Raw genomic sequence first — 23,273 nt, 5'->3', positions numbered from 1 at the left:
CTGTCTCCACGGTTTCATTTGTCTTTGACCACTCCATTCTAGCAGTTTTCCTGCTTTTAGAGTATAGTTGCAGAAGCCATCATGCACTTAATTAAAATAGAGAAGTGATTTTTGCTTATTTGCTGTAACCAATATCTAATATAAATATGTAGTAATCTTTTTTTCTTATACAGTGAGAAAAAGAAAATTGCCTCTGGTGCTTTGAACAACTGCAATTTAAAATGGTTTCATATTTTAAATATTGTTAATATAATTCAGCTGTCTGTGTATGATATTAAACTGATCTAAGGAAAAAACAAAATAGCTGCAACACTGATGCCCTTTAGTCAGTTGCTGGGAAGTCTGCAAGATCCCTCAAATCTTGTGCACTGGAATTGCAAGGAAATATGTTCTCCCTGCCTTTTTGTAACTTTAGATTCCTCCTTAACACCATGTAGTGTTTTCTTTTTGCAACTGTTTGTGTTTGAAGGCTCTTCCAGTCTAATTCTGTTGACTACGTAAAAGTCTTCTGCTTCCAGCTATTGTGCATTTGTGGCTGCTCTGTATTTTAATAAAGTGACTGTTGCCTTTCTCCTGTACTGTTATTTATATCTAGTACATTGCATTTTCTATTTTACACTAAGTAATGAAAACTGATGGAGCAAAGAATTGCAGGATGAATTTTTCAAATTCATCACTTTGAGTACCCCAGACCATCCTGTAAATAACTTCATTGAGGAGCATTCCTTTTCCTGTCATTTGCATTTGTGTATACTTAGTGTTTCTCAGATGTTCTTGTTAAAATGATCTCAAAAGGAATTTTATACTTTTAAATATTCCATTTCCACCTTTCATGTCTCTCTCTGCCAGTAAATAAGTGTCTTCTTCCATGCTTCCTTTCATCTCTTGGGACAGGTCTTACATTCCTCATGTATATCTCTTCTTTCAAAGTACATTTTATTTCCTGTACAATCTTTCACAGAGATCTTTTGCCCTATGAAAACTTTGACAGGTTTACTCTTTGAAAAATAGAAGTTTGACTTCTACTACTGTAATTATTTTGTTTATTTACTCAGATTAATTTTTAAATATTTGTGAATATTTGGCATGCAGGTCCTGTTCAAGTGGTATTCAGCATCCTTATCCTCTCATATTTTTAGATGGCTGTTCAATAACAACCTCAAAACATGCAATGACCTGCCTGCTACTTCCCCCTTGATAGTCTGCATAAAGAAGGATAATAGATTTTGAAAACACTGAAATGCAAAAGATAAGGTCCCAACTACTGAGTGTTCTCAGCCTGTCCTTGAGTATAAGGAACTGCTCATGAAACATGAGCGAGGAGACATGAGAGTATATTTATCTATGGAAAATTTAACAGCAGCCGGAGCTATGGCCTGGGTAAATGTTATGGGCTATGGTGTGTTGTGGGTCATGCTACATAAGCTTACTAGGGGAAAAATTTTAAGCTAAGTTCCTTCTCAGTTCTTTAAGCTAATCATAGAAGTCCTGTAAGCAAGCCTTGATTTATTGCTGAATGTTGTCTGTGACCATCCCTGCTTGGTTAAAACAGGGAAAAGAAAAACAAAATATATGCCTATGAAAAAGTGGAATAGATAATCTTAGGCAGATGCTTCCCCAGTGATCTGAGTGCAAGAAAATGTATGACCCAGTTACTTAATGAACCAGAATTGATGTTGCATTTAACCAATTTTGATATCCTCAAATCCCGTGGCACACTTTTTCAACTGCATAAGGCATGAAAAATAATTTCCTGTTGGTTGTTTTAATTATTGACTGCATAGTTTAATTTCGTGACTGCTTAGGTAAGTCTCAGATAGTCTAAAACTCAGATTACTGTGTGCCTGTTTTAAAGTTTCTTCTTCCTTGCTACTTTCATTGGATTGTTCAAGTTCAGTAGTTACCAGTTTTCTCATTATAGGTCATCAAATGTGACTGCTCAAGCAGTAAGACAGTGCTAAATTTGTGTAGCCTTTTTAAATTTTCTGCTTTTAGCAGCGGTACTGTATTGATGACTTTACACGGGATAATAAATTTTCAGGCTCTAATGGTGCCTAACAGTCCCAACCTTTTTTTTCAACACTGAATAGGAAGTTTCCTGTAGTATTTAGAGAAAAGTGTAATACTGAGGTGGTTTAGCCATGGCCCACAGCCAAACATCTGCTAAGCTGCTCACTCATTGCCCCCAGCCCCAGCAGGACAGGGGGAGAAAACAGGAATCGGAAAGCCTATAGATCCAGACAGGGAAATCATTTACCAATTACCACTGTGGGAAAAAAAGATTTAATCTCCTGACAATAACATGGTTTTGGCTAGTTGAAGCAGAAGAGACAGATAGTAAAGCCTAATTGCCCCCAGCCCCAGCAGGACAGGGGTAGAAAATAGGGTGTAAAAACCAGGAACAGGGGAAAGCCTATAGATCCGGATAGGGAAATCATTTACCTATTACCACTGTGGGGAGAAAAAAGATTTAATCTGCTGACAATAACATAGTTTTGGCTAGTTGAAGCAGAATAATAAAGCTTCATCTTTCCTCCCACCTTTCCCAGGCTCAACTTCACTCCCAGCTCCCCTACCCAGTACAAGCACCATGGAGGGGGATAAAAGTTGGTCAGTACACAGGAGGTCCTCTCTGCAGCTGCTGTTTCCTCCTCGTGGTTTTCCTCTGCTCCAGTGATGGCTCTCCACTGGCTGCAGTTTTATCGGGTATATCCATCTGGTCTGGCATTGGGCTGCATCCTGGATGTCTGCTTCAGAATGGAGCTTTTCCTTCTCTGCTGATCTTGGTGTTCCCTCTGCTGGATCTCACTCGTTTTGGTTCCTCCTCTCTCTGTCTGGCTTTTCCTGTCCTTCTTCACATGCATTTCCCTGGAGGTACCCCCAGCTTTGCTGATGGACTCAGTTGTGTTCTGCAGTGGATTTGTGGCAGAGCTACTGACCTCTTTCCCCAGAGGCCACCTCTGCAGGTCCTCAGCTTCCCACCCCTGCCCGATGGAAGCAGAGGTCTCACAGAAGGGGCTTGTGACTGTAACAGCTGCGGGTGGGGCTGGCTGGAAGGGAGCTATTGGTAACAGCGCTTTGTGCATTGTATTATGCGCCTTGTGAAACCATGGCCTCGGTCCTCTGAGACCTTTCTTCAGCTATTCCCAGTCCCATCTTTTTCCTGGTTAACTTGTATCATCAGAAAAGAAAATGGCCCCCATAATTTTTCTTGCCCATTTTGTCTCTTTGCTTTAAAACTTGTTCTACTCCAGCATTAATTTGTATCAACTTCTTTGATCTGCACCCCAGAATTGATACTTTTGTATCTTCCCAATTCCCTCTTTTTGGTACGAGCATATAGTTACATAGTTTTTATGAGTCTTTCTGCAGTATGTTTCAATCTTCCTTTGGCCCTCCCAGCTCTGTGTTGAAGTCCTTGAGAACAAAAATCCTTTTTTTCTGTTGCTCAGAGAAAGTTATTTCTCCAGAACTTTGTTTTTCGTGTTTTTTAATGATGTCTTGCTCTTCTCTGTTCCTAATGTTTGAAAGGAACGTCAGGTTTGGAAGAGTGCCTTTCTCCAGTTACATCTATTTGATCCTTTGGAAATGCTGTAGCCAGAGTAGATCCTGACAACTGCCTTCTTTCCCAGTTCTAAGCTTTATTGACTGCTGTGATCTTTCAAATGTGAGAAGACTGAGGGAAAATAATGTTATAAATAGGTTTTGTTAAATTCCCTTTTCTTTATAGGTCACATCTGGTTTTGTTTGTGAGTCAGTCTGTCACAGATACCTTTAATAATGCCCTTTACAGCATTGAAGGGAACCCTCAGGCAGCCCAGGGCTGATAATGCTGCAACAACCGTGGCTGCACGTCCTTTTTTACGTAATTAAGAAAAAGGCCTGGTGCTCACAGGGATTCTGTGCAGCTGTAGCACTCTCCACACTGACAACACTCTTTAAATGCACAGTTACAGTGAAGAGATTTACTCCAGGGGAATAACTCCTCAGCACTGATTTTGAAGTGTAGGGATTGCTGGGCAAAATCTGTCTGTGAAGAATGGAATTTTAAATTGATAATAACTTCACTTTACCAAATTTACAAAAAAAATTAAAATTTGCGTCAGTAGTTTTTCTGCATTTTTAAGTTATTCTTTCAGGTTATTTTAAAATACATTCTTCCACAGACACCACACAGTAAGAAGGAACATTTGTTTACCGATACCATGGCGAAAAAAATACATTCAGCTTGTTAGAGGAGTTATAAAAATAGAAAGCAAGAGTTAGTATGCCTGGTGCTGTTATTTTGACATGCAAATACTTTGCAAATATGTCCAAGGATATCTGAGGTTTTCATTGTTCTAACAAGATAATATAATCAAAATCATAAGCCTTTGGTTTTCTTTTTATACCAGCTTTTCAGGTTAAGCCTTTATTTTATACATAATCATTTCTTACTCTAATAATATATGCCTTCCTAATGAAGTTAGTTGCTTATCTTGTGTGTGTCCTGTGATAAAGTTTCTCTCCGTTTGCCTCATTTTGTATAAACTGTAGGCCTCATTTTTCTTTCCCATATGCATTTTCTGGAGTTCTTGTAAATTAATGTCTGCATCTTCAGTGAGTTTGAGGAACAAACAGTATGTCACAACCCAATTTAGAATCAGTAGCATATGAATAACATATTGCTCTTAGCTGAAGCCCCATTGATTTTTGCATATAAAATGCAATTAAATATTATTGTTGTTGTTATGTTTTAGTTCAAACTCTGTGCAAGGATTCTTAATTATGCCAACAGACTATCATTAAAAAGCTGTGTAATGCTATAAATAGATGTACTATAACTTACTCACATAAATCACTGCACCACAGTTTCTTCCTAATCTTTTCCATTCAGTTAAAATTTTCATCTAGCCATTAAAAGACAGAAGCACCTTGTTGCATAGCATGGAATACATTAGCATTTTAAATATATGACTGTCTGAAGGTGAATTGGTTGACAAGTAGGAGGAATATGAATGATAATGCACCAAAAAGGAAGTGGCAGAACTGTAGTATAATATGTAAACGTGGATGCAGTAGGTAATTTTCAGGAAACTCTAATGACAGTTAAATACAACCACGCATGTTTGAGATGCTGTAAAATGCAGACAGTTGTAAAATCTGCAAAATTTCAGCTATACTGTCTGAGACATACTATAAAAAAAAAGAATGAAGTCAGCTTGATGCTGGTGGAGACTTTGGTAAAAAACTGGATGTTGTACGAATATGTGTAGGAAAACAACTATCCATTTTGAGAAAGAGAGGGACTTTTCTACATTATGATGAAAATGTGGAAGCCACATGATAAATGTCTGTTAGTCAAAGTGAGGATTTATGGTGATTTCCAGAAAAAACATCCTATTATTTTCTATGCCAGCAGGAGTAAACTAAGTATTCAGAATTGCAGTGACAAGGTAAAAAATTCCATGCTATGGAAATAGATAAGGACAACTAGACAATTAAACTGTGACTGTGGAGAGCCATGAGAAATACGGTGAACCTGTCTTGGACTTGGAATGGAGGAAGCCAAAGGACTGGTCACAAGTCCTTTGTACGCCACTACTGAAACTATATTGCAAGTTTTGGGAGGAGATTCAATATCCTTTTAAGACCCAAAATCACATTTAAATGTGGTGCTCCTCACTGGCATCACAGTTAAAATTTGGGAGGAGATTCAATATCCTTTTAAGCCCCAAAATCACATTTAAATGTGGTCCTCCTCACTGGCATCATTGTTAAAATGAAGAAAGCCCTAACAGCATTCAGTGTACACCAAAGGATTTTTATCCTCCACAGGAGTCCCCAGAGCTCCTGAAGATGACTGATCCTGACAGAGCATTACAGTGGATCCCTCAAACATGTCCCAGAAAGTGCCAGGTTTATCGTGAGTTGATCCAGTTCAGTGATACTTCTCAGATTTAAAAACCTGAAGAAATGCCATCCACACTGAAAATGATTGGGACATTCAGAAAACCCTCTTTAAATCCTAACTAAAAGTTGTGGTTCGGGGCAAAGAGAAAACAGACATAATAATGCATGTGCACAGCAGACTTCAAAACCACTTTAGTCTGTGGTTTCAGGTCTGGAAAGGCTGTTGCTGAGCACCTTTGCTCTGTATAGGATGGAACAAACATTTAGTCCATGAAAGGAGATGATCAGAGTTCCCCCAATTACCCACTGGTACTCATTTTTGCAGCATCTTTGTCCTCATGTGCCTGCTTCAAAGGGCATTCAGGCACTGCCTTTTCTGAGAACAAGATTTACTGTGGAGTTCTGAAGTAATTTTGGGTTTTTTAATACTCATGAAAAATTCAGTACAAGATCAGCATATGGTTCAGGCACTGACTTTGTTTAGTATATTACATTTTTTAGAAAAGAGCTGCACTGCTGCTGGATTCAAAGAGAGAACCATTGCATAACTCCTCTGTCTTTTCTTGATGATAAACATAGAATCTACACACCATTGTTGTCATTTAAGTGACTCACTGTTTTTCTCCTTTCCCAGGCAAAATATCTGAAACTTTCTTTCATAAATCAAAACTCTAAAACTGTTCACCCTAAAAATAACACAACTAGACAAGTATCTGCAACGAAAGACATTTTCACTGAGAGGAAAAAACAGAGGGTAATGTAAATGAAAATTTAGCTTTAGTTGACAATAAATGCATAAACTCACTTGCAGTACTGCAATATCGTGGCTTTTCTTAAATGATGCTGGAATTTCAACCTATTTACATGGGTAGGTAATAAAACACATTTTTAAGAAGCAGGAAATAAAATTATAAGACTGATACATGAAATTATATTATTGATATGATATGATGCAAGTTTTTCATTCCATGTAAATGTGCTTAAGTTGGTTGTGTGATTGATTAGCCCAACTTTACTGAATGAATTGGCTTCTTAGTCTGGAAAGCCACATATTAAAAAAATAATTAAAATACACTCTAAAGAGGTTTTTATTTTTTGAGATAGGTTTGGTATTGGGAACATTCTGGTATCAGCTGCAGGGTAGGTGCAGTGAGAGCTTCTGAGCCACTAACTGTGTTAGCAGTGATGCAGGGTTGTTTACCCTTCAGTGAAAGATGTGCTCTTGAGCAGATTAACAAAGAGCCCTGCAGGGACTGCTGTAACCCCACTGTACCCATCACTTTGTGGTAATTATAACTGGTGCAGTGTTGCCATTGTATCCCCTTTGCCACATGTTCCTAGCTTGTCTTGTATCTGATATCCCTGTGCAGGGCAGTATCTGTGCAGAAAATTTGCTTGCAAATTTTCTTTTTTAACAAATAGAAGATTTTAGCCTTTTAGCTGTAGAGCCAGGGTGTTAATTCCTTTTTTCAAAGGGCATAGACTTAAAACCATAGAATGGTTTGTGTTGAAGGGACTTTAAAGAGCTTCTATTTCCAAGCCCTGTGCCACAGGCGGGGATGCCTTCCATTAGACAAGGTTGCTCAGAGCCCCATCCAACCTGGCCTTGAATGATGGAGGATAACTTATATTTTGAATATGTAACATCCATTGTTGAAATACATTGCATTATTGAAATGAACAGTTTTTTTCATCTATAGATACATAGATATAGAAGAATAGTTGTTTTATTACATGAGAATGAGAAGACATGGTAGGATTTTATTTTGTGTTTTGATTTCATTTTAGTTTTATTATGTGAGTCACAGGTTTAAGAATTTAAAAAAATACAAATTTGAGAAATTCTGTCATACCTGTGCCCTTTGAACCTGTAAATTGGTATACACTGCTTAATTGTATATAGTACAAATAGGAGAAAGAGAAAGGCACTCACTCAGAAAGCTATCTGTAGTCATGCCTTAAACACACCAAAGGTACCTGCTCTTGTAGGCAACTTTTGCAAGTCATCTTGGGTGCATTCAAGTACCCCTTGATAAGGAATATGTATAAAAAGAAATAGTAATTGTTTTAAAGGATGACTGTGTTGTGTAGCTTTCCTGCTTTGTTTCCTTGGAAATTCATTAAAATGTTAAAAATCAATCATAAGAAAGCTACTTTTCCTCCACACTGAAAAAAAAAGTATTAATTTAGTTAGTTTTGGGCCAACCATAAAAAAAAAAAAAAACAAAGCTAAAAGGAATAGAAAGGCATTAATTCAAATTAATCTATTCCTAATGTTTACTACTTTGTTAATATGTGTGAAAATTGGCAATAGAGTAATTTTAAATAAGTACAAAAACATCTGAAATTTTGCTTAGATGAAAGGGGATACTAAAAAAGAAAAAATTTTTAAAAATTATCTTTTTAGAAAATTAAATTGGCATTGAGAAGACATGTTACTGTAAGCTTAACAATTACTAGAAAGAAACACTAAATATTTTTTAAACTGTGCAGAAATTAACTGATTTATCTTTTTCAGAGTGAGTTTGTATTCAGAATTATGCCATGTGATTCCCCATAGTAAATCTACTGAATCCTTTTTTTAATGCTTCTGTGCTCATTGTGGAGGAAAGGGATTTTCTACACTTATGGAAGACAAATTGCAACAGTTATCTCAAGGTGAAGCATGAGGAGGAGAGGTCAAGTAATAGATAGATAAAATAAAATAAGTGGTAATGAATCCTCCTGTCTATGTATTCAGCAGAGAGACCTAAAGAAGCTCAGGGGTGAAACAACTGAAATGCTGCAGCCACCTCTCACGTGGAGTCTGTCACCCAGAGATGTGCTGATAGCTCAGGGCAAGAGGGAGGCAACTGTGATACCAATTTTTGCAGAGCTCCAAGGGAGGTCAGAGGATTACTGACTTAGAAACCCAGTGTCTGTTTGGACATATTAGTGGAAGTAGAATGCTAGATTTGGGTGAGGGTGATAGATGAAATAAAAGTCTAGACAGCTTTTGTAGAGGAAAAAAATAGGAATTCTCTGAAGGTTTCAAATCTTGTGGGTGAGAATGATCCACTTTAATTGGCTGCCTGTATTTCTGGAAGACAAGATCCCTCACAAAAGGGTCTTGGAGAAACTAAGCAGGCATGGGACAGGACAAATGTCTTTACATGATCAAAGATTTAAAATTTTAATTACTTATCCCCATTGAGAATTTTTTTAATGTTTCTTTTTTTTTAAATCACTCATGTCCTTTCAGTTTTGTTTCATTATCAGATTATTTCTAGCTTTCTGCATTGCTCTGAAACTTAAACATTTCAGTGAAAGTTGCTTATCAACCATAAAATATCTACAAGTCCCAGAAGCAATAATTTGCTGTTGAAGCATGTGCCACTAGTCTGCATACTGTTATTCACAGAAGTGCTGTAGTGTCACATAGTACAGCACAATGTGGAGATCTGTCAGCTTTTACAGTGAGCTTTATGCTACCCAAAGGAAATCTGTAAATAAATATGCTTTGTTTTATAAGATACTTCTAGATCTCTGTTCATGTATAAAATAAAGCCTGAGTATGCAGGTATACAGACAGTAGTTTGTGTACAATTCTAGAGGATGAAAAGAATACTGAAGGAGTAATTTTACCGGAATTCATAAGGGGCAGATTTACAGGGCTTTCTCTTTCTCACTTTAATATAAACAGATAGATTTATTTATGAAACAACATGGATATTGAGGGTAGAGCCAATTGTTGGTATGAAACAAATAGCAGACATCTTTCTTGCTTCTTCATAAAAGTGTTTCTGTCTAGTGTTTGCAGGTAGCCACTATTTTTACTATTCCATCTTGCAGTGTATCCTGGGCTCCAGCTTTTAGTGTAGCCCAACATATTCTTGTGATGATTTTCAAAAAAAAGCAGAACCGTCAGATTTAGGTAATGAAGGTATTTTAAATATGGGCATCTGGTGCACCTGTTTTTCTGTCTCCTTTGTCACACTAAAGAAATATGAATAATTCCTGGTCATTCAGGTCTTCCTGAGCTGTATTTTGTTCCTTTCTGTTTACTCCCTTCTTTGCACTGGGAGCAGAGACATGAAAATGCTGTATTGCATATAGTGTTGGATTTCTGTACCACATAGTACTGTATGTCTGGGGAGTTGTCCTTTCAATGTGCTTCTGTTAGATACTAGAAACAAGCACCTGAGTAATGCAAATGTGAACCTACAGATGAGGAAAGTTAGCTGAAACCAGCAAAACTTGTTATCAAAATGTCACCTTCCCCTTAGTGTTGAGAGAAAAACAAACTTTGAAGAAGTTGTGCAGGAAGATGCGAGGTGACTGGTCTGGGTAGCTTTTACTGCCCTGAGTCCAGTGAATTTTGTCCTGCTGAGAGAGCTATAGGTTTGTGCAAGAAATATTGAGCTCTTGCCCTGAAACTGTCAATATTTCAGCATACACTCTCAGAGCAAAGCTCTGGGCTTCCTTGGAGACTGCAAAAGGAAAAGGATATAGGAGAATAGCAGAGGAACTCATGTCTTACCAGACACATAAGATGCAGAACTTTATCTATCAAACATTAAATAATAAGTGCCTTCTGTATGTATGGTGTCCTTCTTTGAATAGCAGTTACGTGTTAAGGGATGAGCTCCTGCAAAGGAAGTTTCTCTCCAATTTCCCAAATACACAACAACATTCTGTCCCAAATGATTTATAGAATTTGCTCACTGCAGTTCATACAGGAGTAGGCACAGCTGCAGAGGCTTCACCTGCTGGATCACTGAGAGAGATTATTCAAACTTTAAACCACACTTGGTATGACAGAGCATGACTCATAGGTCCTTGGATGGAATAGCTGCCTCAAAAGTCTCAAGCTGCCTCAAAATAGTCTCAAAAAAAGAGAAAAGTTTTATTTACAACAGAGTTACTTAGAATAAGTTAGAATAACTTTACTCTTCAGCCAAGGATAGCTCAGAATTGCTGATGAAACAGAGAAAATACCAAACTTAAAAATAAATCTCATATTGAGTCCTTGCAGAGCAGTTTCCTACAGCCTTCTTCTAGAGAGACCTTCAGCATGCAGTGGCTTCCATCATTGGAACAACCTCAGCAAGTCCCATCAGGGTCTTTAGGAAATATTTCTGTAAAGAAAGTGGGAAATGCTGAAGTTGGGTGCACTGAAGCAGAGTACTTATCTCACTTCTTGGTGCTTTTTCTCTGATTTCTCCATCCAGTCTTCTGAAAGGTTCTTTCTGCTGCAGCTCTAAGTGGCTCTCATGTAGATGGATCCACCTGACTCAGAGTGGAGCATTCCCTTCCGGTCACACTCCTTGGGGGGGGAAAGGCAGTTATTATAAAATACTGATATTGCAACCTGCAATCAAGCAAGTTCTGCAATGACCCAATCTGAATATGTAGGATGGCCCTGATTCATCAGAGCACATCTGTGTATTGAGCATATGTTCTGTAGTTTCTTGGCAGGACTCAGTATTTGAAATGTTGCTAGGCTGTGCTAGATGTGGCAGTGCCAGTGCTGCTAAAGACAGCTATGAGGCTCTGTGGGGAGGAAACTATTTTGAGGTGCACCTTGGACTCAGGATTAAAAAGGAAATCAGCTACCTCTTGCTTATTAATAAAAATAGTGTGCTAACAAAAATAAAAAAGAATATTTTATAGCATTTCTTAAAATAAGTGCCTGAAAATATATAGCATTTTCATATTTTACTACTTTCTTCAAAATTATGTAATGTAAATGGTGGGAACAGCAATGCCTATCTAAGAGGGAAGTACATAATATCATACAGAAAGAGTTTTAAAGCAGTAAAAAAAATTCACCAAGAGAACTGGAGCAGGAATTAAATATGAAAATAAATGTCTTGTTACACTAAAGATGTAAATTTTTTTGTTCTTTCTTCCTTTCTAGGAATTATGGTTGCTGTAGCTTAAACAGTTGATATTTTGTGCCTGTATGCTGAGGTTTCAGTGATTAATATTGAATTACGATACTGTGAATTACATGGTAAAATGTTATCAGTTAGTATATATTACCTTCTCATTTCTTATAATTTTACCTCTTTGAACAGCAACACAATACTAATTGTCAACATATTTTTCTATAGATATATCTGTTAATTCATGTTTAAAATGCAGTGTTTCAAAATGAATCAAATTACATAAAGGCATGGAGTGTATTGATGATGTATGCTGGAAATTACGAAAACCAGTGTTGGGTAAAGTCACAAACTACCCCCAAATTTCTAACAATTTTGGAAGCTATTTAAGTGCAATGATCATAGAATAGATTTCATTAATCCATAGCACATCTGCCATTACAAATAATGCTGCCAAAATCAATCAGCTGCAGCTATGGTATTGTTTTTCACAGTATGCATCTTCACATGTACAAATGTGCAGGCATCAGTGTGTAAACCAGGATTCCAAAACAATAGACATAGAACATGGAGTTAGTGAGAATTAGACCTATTTTAAACCCTTCAACATGTGAGATCAAGAATTCAGACACAACCCTAATCCCTCAAGGAAACAAACTGGGCCCCATCTTTTGCTGTGCTGAGGGACATTTGCCAAATATCTCTACTGGACTGCACATCCCATGAGAGAGAAAGAGGAAGCAGAGCAGCCTTTGTGCAGGAGCCTGGGGATTAGGGAATTCACCTGGAGCACTGCAGAAACAGGAAATCTGGTGCTTGCTTCAGTGATTTTTAAATGGTTTCGTTTTGGAGCAAATTAGTTTCGCCTGAAAAGGCTGCTGGGGCTCTACCTCCAAAATAACCTCGTGCTTACTGATAAGCATGTACCTGTGGGGATGGGAAGAGAGTTGAGGTCTCATTTTGGCAGAGGGCTGTTTTGATGAAGGGTTGCACGTGGACAACATTGTTTAACTTGTGGATCTCCTGTTAAAGCTTGAAAACCTCTGGAGTTGATACCCTGTTTCTGCACCACTGGCCGCTGTGGCTTTGTATGGAACCTCTGTTGGTGGCCGCAGGTTGCAGGGGGCTGAGGTGGTGAGCTGCAGGAGGGGTCACTGTGAATCACTTCATGTCTGCCAAAGCTGCCTCCAGCCTACCATGGGGCACACAAAACAGTCATGGAAAATGCCTGCTTTGTGTAGAAAATCTTAGTCATTGGGCATTAAAAAGTTATCTAACCAGGGACCAAAGGTGCCCCTGCCCAAACCCAGTGTGGAAGGAAACAGACGCCTTTGGAGGCTGCAGACAAGCTGATCTGTGTAGAGGACTCTCTCCACCCGAACTAGGTACCCTCACCACTGAAGACTTGTGGCACATGGGCAGTCCATGCTGGAGCATGGACACACCAGAGGGCACTGCAGGCCATCAGTGTTCGAGGCTGGATCAGAGATGTGGAGGACAAGGGCAGCAGAAACCTTTAATCATGGAACAGCAGAAGTGGTTAAGCAGACAGTGATAGAAAAAAACTATCACACGTTGCTATCTCAGCTTCCTACCCTGCCTGCCACCTCAGCACAGGAATTTTGATGGACAGAACATAATGCACAGCAAAAATAGGGAAAACTGAGGCCAGGAAGTGCAGAGGATAGATGGTTGTGTAAGTGTCTTATCTCAGTGTTTATCTTCCTTTTTTGTTGTTTTTTTTTTGTTGTTTTTTTTTCTTCTTTTCAAAACTGCAATCAGCAGTGAGAGGTTTGTTTTTGTTTACAGTAAATTAATTCTATTAAAATTACCTAACTGCAGACTGTTTTGCCCACAACAGACTTCCAAGCACATTAAGGTGCCTCCTTCCAGCCTGCAGCTAATGACCTGGTGGCTTTTTGTGCAGAATCATAAACAGCACCCTCTTTTGGGCATTTTCTACTTAATGTGGCTTCCTTCTGCAGATCTAATTTTTTCTCAGTTGCATTTTCAGGATTCCAATTTTCTCAATGCATTGCACACACAGACTTAGTGTCCCAGTTGGCTTTTCCCAGGTGACAAGGCACTTGAAGGTCTGGTAGTTACCATTCCTGTCTTTCTGTGATTAAGTCTGAGTTCCTGTCTGCAAACTTACATGTGTAAGTACTCTGGAACATGCCATAGAAAACACTTCCAAAATTGTACACACAGTAATGTGGAAAATGTTCAGAAAATAAAATGTATAGAATGCAATTCAGAAAATATTTAGAAAAGAAAACCAGGCTAATTCTGAAAGCTTTAACCCTTGCTATGATTTATGCTAAATTTTGTTTTGTGATTAGGCCTACTGATCAGTGTTAATTACTAGTTTAGCATGTATCTACCATACATCAAGTTGTTGCTGTTGTTGCTCTTTTTTCCCTGATCAGATTCCTCAAAATGGTGTTAATTACTAGTTTAGCATGTATCTGCCATACATCAAGTTGTTACTTTTTTTTCCCGGATCAGATTCCTCAAAATAAAGAGAATTGGTTTTCAAAACTCTGTTTATATTAGGGTTTTTTTCAGGGGGAGCAAAGTTTTTCATTGAAAACCTTCTGTCTTTAGTAGCTGGTGAATATAATCATTAAAGAGCAATTGGGAGATTTCTACAAGAAACTGTCAATCCTGAGATAGAAATATAATGCAAGCCATTCTTGTTCCCTTTTATTTAGACCATTGTAAGGAAATAAGAGGTCTGCTTTGTGAATGCAGTAACAGCATACACCCTCCAGACATCTGCCTGTTCTTTGATTTCCACCTAGTGTGAGTCAGCCTCCTCTGTCTTCAAGGTTAGGAAGTGAGCTGTTGAATAAATAGCAGTGCTCAGAAAAGAGGTGTTAAAATATACAGCTTACAACATTAAAATTTATCATCACTGTTTCACAAGAACTAGCATTGCTCCTTACTGTAGGTTCACTTTTCATTAATTTATGGGTGAAATAAGCTCTTACTCCTGCTTGAATAAACTTCTATCTCTATTTAAACTGGCTGTTGTATGGACCAAAACTATGTTTAACTACTTCTACTCTTGATTACTCTAATACAGAGATTGACTGTTTTGATTCATTTCTGTTGCTGTGTGGCCCTGCTTCTCGCTGCTCTGTCTGACCCACTTTTAAGTGTTTTTGAGCTCCTGACAAGTGCAGCTAGGTGCCTGATATGAATCTTTATTCTTAAAAATCTAGATTTTGATCTTTATTCTGTGTGGTGAGCAACATTTGGTCACTCAAATGTATGCTATCTGTAGACTATCCAGTAAAATATTAGCAAATCTCCAGTGAAATACAGAAAGAAATCCATTTTTGCATGTTTATTTGGCAGTCTGTAAGCAGATGGCTAAAACACCAGAGGCAATGTCAAAGGTAAAAACTATCAGTTTCATGCTATCTAGAAGGCTGTGGAGGAGTGATGCTGTCAATGTGCTTCAGATGTGATCTTGTAACTTAAATGCAGTGCTGTGCCTTAGAAATGCTTTTGGTTTTGCTTTGGGTTTGATGCTTTTAACCATAAGGTTTGGCTCTAAACTGGGCAGATGAACAGGAAACTTTGGTCTTTGAAAAAGGGCTGTGTAGATACCTTTCAAGAAGTACTCTTGAATATTTTCCCTAACATGTCTCATAGATGGTTTGGAAGAAGAAAAATATGTAAAAACAGAGATGAGTTTGGTTTTCTTCATTTTTGTTGAAAAAATAACAAAATTCTTCTCATCAAAATGTGAAGTGAGTTGTACCAGTTGTACCATAGTTTATTGTTTAAAAGAAAGGTATTGAGCAACTGCCAGCACTATAATACTTCACCTTTATTGAAGACTGATATAATAATAAACATGTTACGCTCATCAAACTGATTCTTTGCAAAATGCTGCTTCTGTGTGTTCATCAGTTCTTGAAATATATAAAACTTAGAGCAAGAATTAACAGGATGAGACAGAAATAAACCTTGAAATTCTGTCAGTTAATTAGGCAGGTCTGGCTGTGTATGTTGGTGTGTTCTCTTTTACTCTATTGTTGTGCTGTTTGGTGACTTGTCACTTGAACAGCCCCAGGATAGGCACGCTTTCTGAAGGTGTAGTGAACATTGCTTGTAAAATTAGTCCTAAACAGGCTGCATATGCAAACTGTAACCTATGCATAAACATTAAACATCCCCTAGGTTCTGTGTAGGAATTTGTCTTTGCCAAATACGTGGTGAGCCTGTGAATTTAAATGAGCTTTCAGTGCCCTACATTGAAACAGTGGTGGTGCTTTTGCATAGCTTTAGTATTTTTTGGATGTGTAGGTGACTGGTGAGATGGCAGCTCTGCAGCAAACAAGCTGGGTGCACTGAGGGTGCACAATGCTGAGGGTGCACAACGTGTATTTAGCCTGCAAACCCTTGCCTGAGACTGACAGCCTGCACTGCTCTTGTGAAGTGACCAAGTCACACCACTGATGTTTGGCAATTGCAGAATTATTTGAAGACCACTGTCCCCTTTCTGGAGGCATGGCTGGAGCTCAGGGACTGAGTGGGGAGGGCAGAGCCTGTTCCCGGGCAGAGGCTCCCAGGCAGCACTGGGGGAGCAGATCCCTGTCTGGCACCATCCTGGGTGGACACAGCCCTTCACCATCTGAGCTGGTGACAGCCACCTTGGGCCTGAAAACTGGCAGCTCCCACTCAGGGTTCCTCCCATTCTCATGGGAGCAACTCCTGGACAACTACAGCTTGTCTTCTGCAGAATAATTTCATGGGTGCATTTGCATTTCGTGCCTGGGGAACTAGTGAGGAATGAGAGGATGGTACTTTCATTGCTCTTGTGTGTGTGTTGATTTTCTGGTGTTGATATTGTAGCTCCTGGCATTGCGCACTTGAAATTTCACCAAAAGGGTAATGAAAACAAAAAGCCTTATGGTACTATGCTTGGGGGAAAAACTCATTTTCCAAGGAGAAAAAAAATCAGAAATAAATGCTGTTAGCAGTGTGTGTAGGGGGTGTGGCATTTAGGAGAACAGATGAGAGTTCATATTCTGCCATCAGGAAAGATCTTATCTGTGTCAAAAAGCCTGTACTAGCCACAAGCAGAAGCAGCAATTAGATATATATAAAAAGTTCAAAATTACAAGAGAGGTGATATGTAGGAGATTTCTAGATGTCATGAAAAATCCTTGATCCTTTTCTGGTTTTGTCAAGGCCTATAAATGTTTTGGAAGTTTTCCAGGAAAAAAGTCATCATAACCAAGGAAGTGGCTGCCACTAGATAGAAAAGGTATAAAGAATCAGTGTGAAATAAAAGGTGCTGCTGTGGTGAGACTGTATTTGGAAAGAAGTAGAGTAATGTACTCAACAGTTTGGTAAGAAATCAAGTAATAAGACAATGTTTTTTAGCATTTAATGGGTACATGTTTGGGTTAAATAACTTTCCATAATCAAAAGATTTCAGTAAGATATTTGATGCAGTGATGCTCAGCATAAAAGTGCTGACACTTCCCAGCCAGAGAGCACAGTCTCATAGATTTTGAGTGGAGTAACTAGAAGTTATCAGTGGAGCTGTTCAATGACCTAACATGTGAGTTATGTTCTGCAAGAATCTCATCCCATTGTTTATGCTGTTATGTATTTTTTATTAATGATCTAGGAGGTATGTGAAGACATTCACAGACAATAATTTTTGCAAAAAATGTAAATACTGGTCTGATAATAAATACCATAATATTGAGTACTTTATAAACAATATTAATCAAGGGGGTTTTTTGTAACTTTCTGAAGAGACATAATTCTAAGAGAGTATGGGCCATAGCTAGGATATTGTAAGGCTGCAACTTTGTACAATATTTTGGAGAAAATAGGAGACATGGAAAAACAGCCAGGGAACTCTGAGGATGTTACAACAGAAGGTTGCACAGAGTAAGTCATGGACATGCTGAGGGAAATAAATGTATGCATGTCTTTGTTTGCTGGAGCAAAATGTTAGGATTTGTGTCAAGAAACCCTTAAAAATACCTGAAGGTTGTTGAGGGTTTTGAGAAGAGAGTGTAGAAAATACTTAGGAGGAGGAGATTTTTACACCTAAGTCTGTTTACCTGATCAAAAAGACAGTTATCTGTGTTTACAGGAATAAGAGTAGGGACATTAATCTTGAGCTGAGAAAGATATAACAGGGCCAAGGCTTCAAAGTAAGAAATACAGAACAAATTTTAACAGATTTTAACAGTTCAGATGGTTAGCCACTAGAAGTTGGTGAATTCTCCATCTCTTGATGTCTCTGTAGTCAAGATTGAATACCTTTCTCATTGTGTATAAGTAAAATCAATTTATTGGCTTCAGCACAAGTAATGAGGTTGATGGAGGTTATTAACATCAGCTAAATTTAAGGAGATAATAGCATGTAATTTTTAAGAATCTTCTCATCTCTCAGTTAGGAGTCCAAGTTAGCTTTAAGAAAAAACACTTTACAACTCTTTATTCTTGTAGATGTATTTTAGAGGATGATCATGAGGTCTGGGTTAACAGTATGGTACTTTGACAAATACCCTCTGGATCACCATCTCTATCCGCTCTTGACTGTTCTATCATTTTGTGATCGGGAATCAGAAAATTCATTTATTTTAGGTTATTTCTTTATACATTCCAAGGGCAGCTTAAAATTTGATGTTATTAGTGTTTATTTCTAAACTTTGTAGTGAAGCAGGATGCATGCATAGGCTAATTGCTTCTCAAGCTCTTATTACTGACTTACTGACCTGGTTTGTCAAATTTGCTAAAGAGATGATTAGATATATGCCACAGGAATCTGAAACCAAAACCCAACCTACAGAAAAGGAGAATTCAATGTTCAGTGCCCTAAATGACATTGAAAGGGACAAAAATATCCTTATATGGGATTATAAGGACAAAAATATTCCTACAGTCCTTTACTGATCTACCAATATATAGTTTTTTGGCAGACTTCTTGAATATCAGAAAAAGCTTAACAACAAAGATGGACATTTCTTCCAGTACGACCAAAATTTGGACCTGCAGTTCCCTCCCTAGACAACAGAGAGAGAGAGAGAGTGAGCATTGCTACCTCAGAATTTCAGTATTAGATTCTGTGAATTGCCTCAAAGGACAGTTACTCTCCATTGATAGCAAGGCACAAAGTTGATTTTAATCGGGTGATTCCTATCAGACTACATTTGTTTTACCTTAATGACATTCTGTTAGCTGTATTATTCAAGAAATTAGACTAGGTGAAAGAATATTTGGCCTTTAAATCTATAAATTCTTACATTTCTGCTCATTGATCATGATGTAATCTTGTACAAATGAGTGAATCAGTATTGGTAGTTTGCATAACAAAACAGGAATGAGCAAATAAATAAAGCATTATTGCCTCAGGCCAAGAAGAGGTTGATTTGTGAAACATGCGCTCTTAAAAATAACCTGTACCAAGCGTTTGAGGATATTGTGCTTGTTTGCTGCAGAACAGCATTGTGGTATTTTACAAGATACTCACGTGCAGCTGCCACCTTGCAGAAAACAGCACAGTGTTCTTTGACTGAGCTCTGCCAACTTGTTCTAGCTAAGAAAGCAACCAGTTTATCAAGTTTTAGAGGAGTGATATGTAACTAAGAATCACTGCTAAAGTCATCTGTATGTTTCAGGGAAAATTCTGACAAAGAGATTGACTTGGATGTGAGAGATTGAGACAACAGGAACTCAAATAACAGTTTGACATATACCACAGAAAATCTTCAGCTGGAGAATCCAGGGAGGATGACTACTTGCTATCCTTCTAGCGAAGTCCAGGTGAAGAAGAGAGAAGTACTTAACCTATGGTATTGAAAGGCACTTTAATGTTGTATTCAGTATAGATAGTGGGCTGCATCTTTTAGCCGTATGACTTAAAAGGTATCAGCTGGAAGTGACTTGAATGGTTGAAAGGAAAGCATAGTCTCAGGCAATAAGTCATGAAACAGTCTTGTGTGCATAAATCCCCTGTATAAGTTGTTAAGGTCATGTTGTTAATATTCTAGGGAAGGACATTTGTGAGGAGATTTTTCATTATTGTCATAGCACAGCAGTTTCTCTTTCACCAGAAGCAGGTATTCTTATTTTCAGTCTGAAGACTTTTAAATGGTGCCTCTTGACCTGTATTCAGAATTATTTCAACTTTTTTCTTACAGACTGTAGCTCTGAGAGTGGCTTCTCTCTCTACTACAAATAAGGAAGATTTTTGTCTAAAAGTCAGTGTCTTGTATCTCAGTTCAGCTAGTTTTTGATGTGTAGATTTTCTATCCTTTAGAGAGAATAGTACAGAATGGAATGTATTACCAAATATAAAGCCAGCATAAGCAGTAGTCTTGATTTGTGGTGTTCCTCTCATTGTTCCAGTCTGCAGGAGCTTCAGTGCAGAACATCGTGCACTACAAACTGATCAGTAAGTGATTTTGATCTTTCCACTATGCTCTTTTGAGCCAACAGCAGCGAAAAAACAGGAAGGAAGACTTGTTCTTGTGGGCTTTGCATTTCTTAGACCCTTTAGCTGATCAGCCCAGGCACAGTGTTCCTAAGTAGTTAAGATTCAGCTTCTTTCACAGCTGTCTTTTAGTGAAAGAAATGAAAATGAACAATCCACATTATCACACAAGTGATAAGGTCAGGACTGAAGTGTGAATGCTTGCAGCCTGCAGGATGAAGGGGGTGGGTGAAGGCTGTATGTGCACCTGGGTATGGCTAGGTGTTCTGCAGTGTGCTTCACCAATTGCAGTTCTTTAAGGCAGCCTCTGGTTGCAGCCTTCTCTTTTTTGCAATGAAAATGGAGGAAGGAAAACATTCTTTGGAGAGAATTCTAGTGTGGTGAATAGCTTTATCAGGATGTTTAAACAGAATGGAATAGTGGACTGGCCTGAAGAGAAAAAGGGGAAATGTTCCATCTCTCCTGATGTCCCCTGCAAAATGCGGGCATTCTGTTTTCCTTTTCCATATGATTCTTTAGCTTGTAGTTGACTTTATGCTGCTTTCTGTGAAAACTTTTTCTCTTCCTTTTTTGCTTGCTTCCTTGAAAACATTTGTTACTCTATGACTTTTACCAGCCTTTCTGAGTTTCAAAGATGTAAGCAGTAACCTGGACATTGAGTGTCTGCATCCCTGTGTGTCTGGAATCATAACAGTCAAAGGGAGATAGTGAACCATCTTGCATTTACTATCCATGGTATAAAAGGAGTATAGTGATGTAAAATTGTTGCTAAGAGCTTCACCTTTTCATTAACTGTGTAATTTCAGTTGTTAATGAGTCTGAACAATCCTGTACTGTTAGGTAAAGAGCAACCTGGAAGAGTAAGTTTTCATTATGGAAAAAACCTTGATTGGTTGTACAGATACTATTTACAAGTTAGCAAAATAGCTCCACCAAGGAGCAGTGGAAGTGAAACATTGCCAGTGAACATAAGCAATGAAAATACACTTGTCTCTTGGATGTGAACTTGCTAAAATGCCTAAACATATTAAATTAATCTTCCATTTAAGAAATAAATTATTAGTTCAATATTAATTAGCAGCAAAGCAAGATTCTGTCTTGATTCACTGCAATAGAAGTTTTTTGCCAAGTATGTGGAGGATCAGTTTCACAGGGCCTCATGTAATTGAATGCTGTGCTTACAAATGCACAAATGCTATGAGGAATGTGAGTTTGTCACTATACTTGACAGAGATAGATAGCCAAGGTTGCTGCAAATATTAGAAGAGTCTATAGCCCCGTTATTGCCTTGCTCTACTCAAGGTCATCAGACCTAACAGGAATAATTATCCCAGGCAGAGGATTGGATTAATGGCTACACTTCTTCTGGTACCTTCATGAACAGAACTGCAAAGTCTGCAAAAATACTCCTGTGAACCAAAGAGCATGTAACATTCTGAGTAACACCTGAGAATCATGCACATTTTGAGGTCATCATCTTTTCTGGTGTAGCTGTTTCTCTCTCTGACTCTGTCAGAGGCTTTTTCAGATGCCTTCCCCCTCTTCACTGGTGCAGGCTTCCGGTTTTTTATCCTTAGCCAGAAGGAGTCTCTCTTGTCTGCCTGTGAGAAAATGGGAAATTCTTGTTCAGTTTCAAGATGGAATATGATAAAGCAAGAAGGATTTTTTTTTTTTGCAGAGTTCTTGTTGACCTGGTTTCTAGAGAAATAGGAAATCAGTCTAAAGCTGTCACAGGTGAAATGGGCAAAATGGAAGTGTCAGAGAGCTTTAGAAGAGGCAGACCATAATATAAAATGATGAGGAAGATCCAAATTCCAAATATGACGAAAAATATGTAGGGTTTGGGTTTTTTAGTATTCTATATGCTTTTAGGCTAATTAGAAAAGAATTGTCAAATGCCATATTAAAGGAGAGAGTACCTATCAAAATGCTTTGCAAAAGTTCAACATTTTGAGCATATTCTGTGTCTGTATTTTATTTTCAGTCTAACTGCTAAAATTATGGCAGATCATTTAAAATGTATGAAAGAAAAAAAAAAAGATGTAGCTTATTCCCGCTTGAATCAAACTGCATTTCCATTAAAGTCCTCTGGTCTTGTGACTCTTTGTTTCATTTGATGCATCCTACTCAGATATTGAATAGATTCCTGTAGATAACTTCATCAAATGTTACGCTTAGCTTAAGCTTTTTCTAATATACTCAAAACCTTGAAGAAGGCAGGTATTACTTGGAAATGTGTGCATGTCTCTGTCACACTCCTCAAGGTTCTGATTAACTTTGGAGCTTGTACCAGGTCTGGGTGCAAGCCTCATCAAAATGTTCTGTGGTATTGACAATAGGGTGTGCCTTGCACAGTATTGATGCCATGCTAAATTTATTCTCCTTAAAGAAACTGTGAATTTCATTTTAAATTTTAGGAGCGTCTTCTACTTTCTTTACTGCCTGCTCACATTGCCATGGAAATGAAAGCAGAGATCATTCAGAGGCTACAAGGTCCAAAGGCAGGCCAGCTGGAAAACACCAACAACTTCCACAATTTGTATGTCAAAAGGCACACCAATGTAAGGTATTGTACTGTAATAAAATGTATCAACAACTTTCAGAAAAAAAATTGGAAGAAAGGGTTAAGGGAAGAATTAAGAAAACATTTTTTAAAGTATGCTTTTCAACAATTTAATATGCAACATCCCTTAATTTGATCGAATGCTGACAATGCTACATTCCAGAAGAGCACAAAGGTGTTAATACAAAGGAGTTGTTGAGAAAAAGACACAGAATAGCAGGCTTTTTTTCCTAATGTCTTCATTTTTCATATTGAAGTACCAAATCCTGTATGCTAGTCAAAATTGTAATTTATGTCAGTGGTATGATTCAGATTTTGCAATTTTCTTAATTGGGACAATTTCTCAGGATTTGTATCGTGTAAACAGAGGCAGCTGTATCACATATGTATTTGACACAGTACCTGAGATAAAATATTCTGCTGACAGATCTAATTATTTATTATTTAAAAATTTCTAGTAGCTGGAAAAATAAAT

General features: G+C 37.9%; 1 protein-coding gene across 1 annotated transcript in view; it reads left to right on the top strand.

Annotated features, from left to right (window-relative positions):
- ADCY2 (adenylate cyclase 2) overlaps positions 1–23,273 on the top strand; it is a 185,105-nt gene that overhangs the window by 90,410 nt on the left and 71,422 nt on the right. Inside the window, exon 4 of the mRNA XM_031062764.1 lies at positions 22,653–22,801. Coding sequence (XP_030918624.1) covers positions 22,653–22,801 — 149 coding nt within the window. The remainder of the gene's footprint in view (positions 1–22,652; positions 22,802–23,273) is intronic.

Source organism: Geospiza fortis, unplaced genomic scaffold, assembly GCF_000277835.1.
Source record: "Geospiza fortis unplaced genomic scaffold, GeoFor_1.0 scaffold64, whole genome shotgun sequence".
Lineage (NCBI taxonomy): Eukaryota > Metazoa > Chordata > Aves > Passeriformes > Thraupidae > Geospiza > Geospiza fortis.
This window is presented reverse-complemented; position numbering and strand designations above follow the sequence as displayed.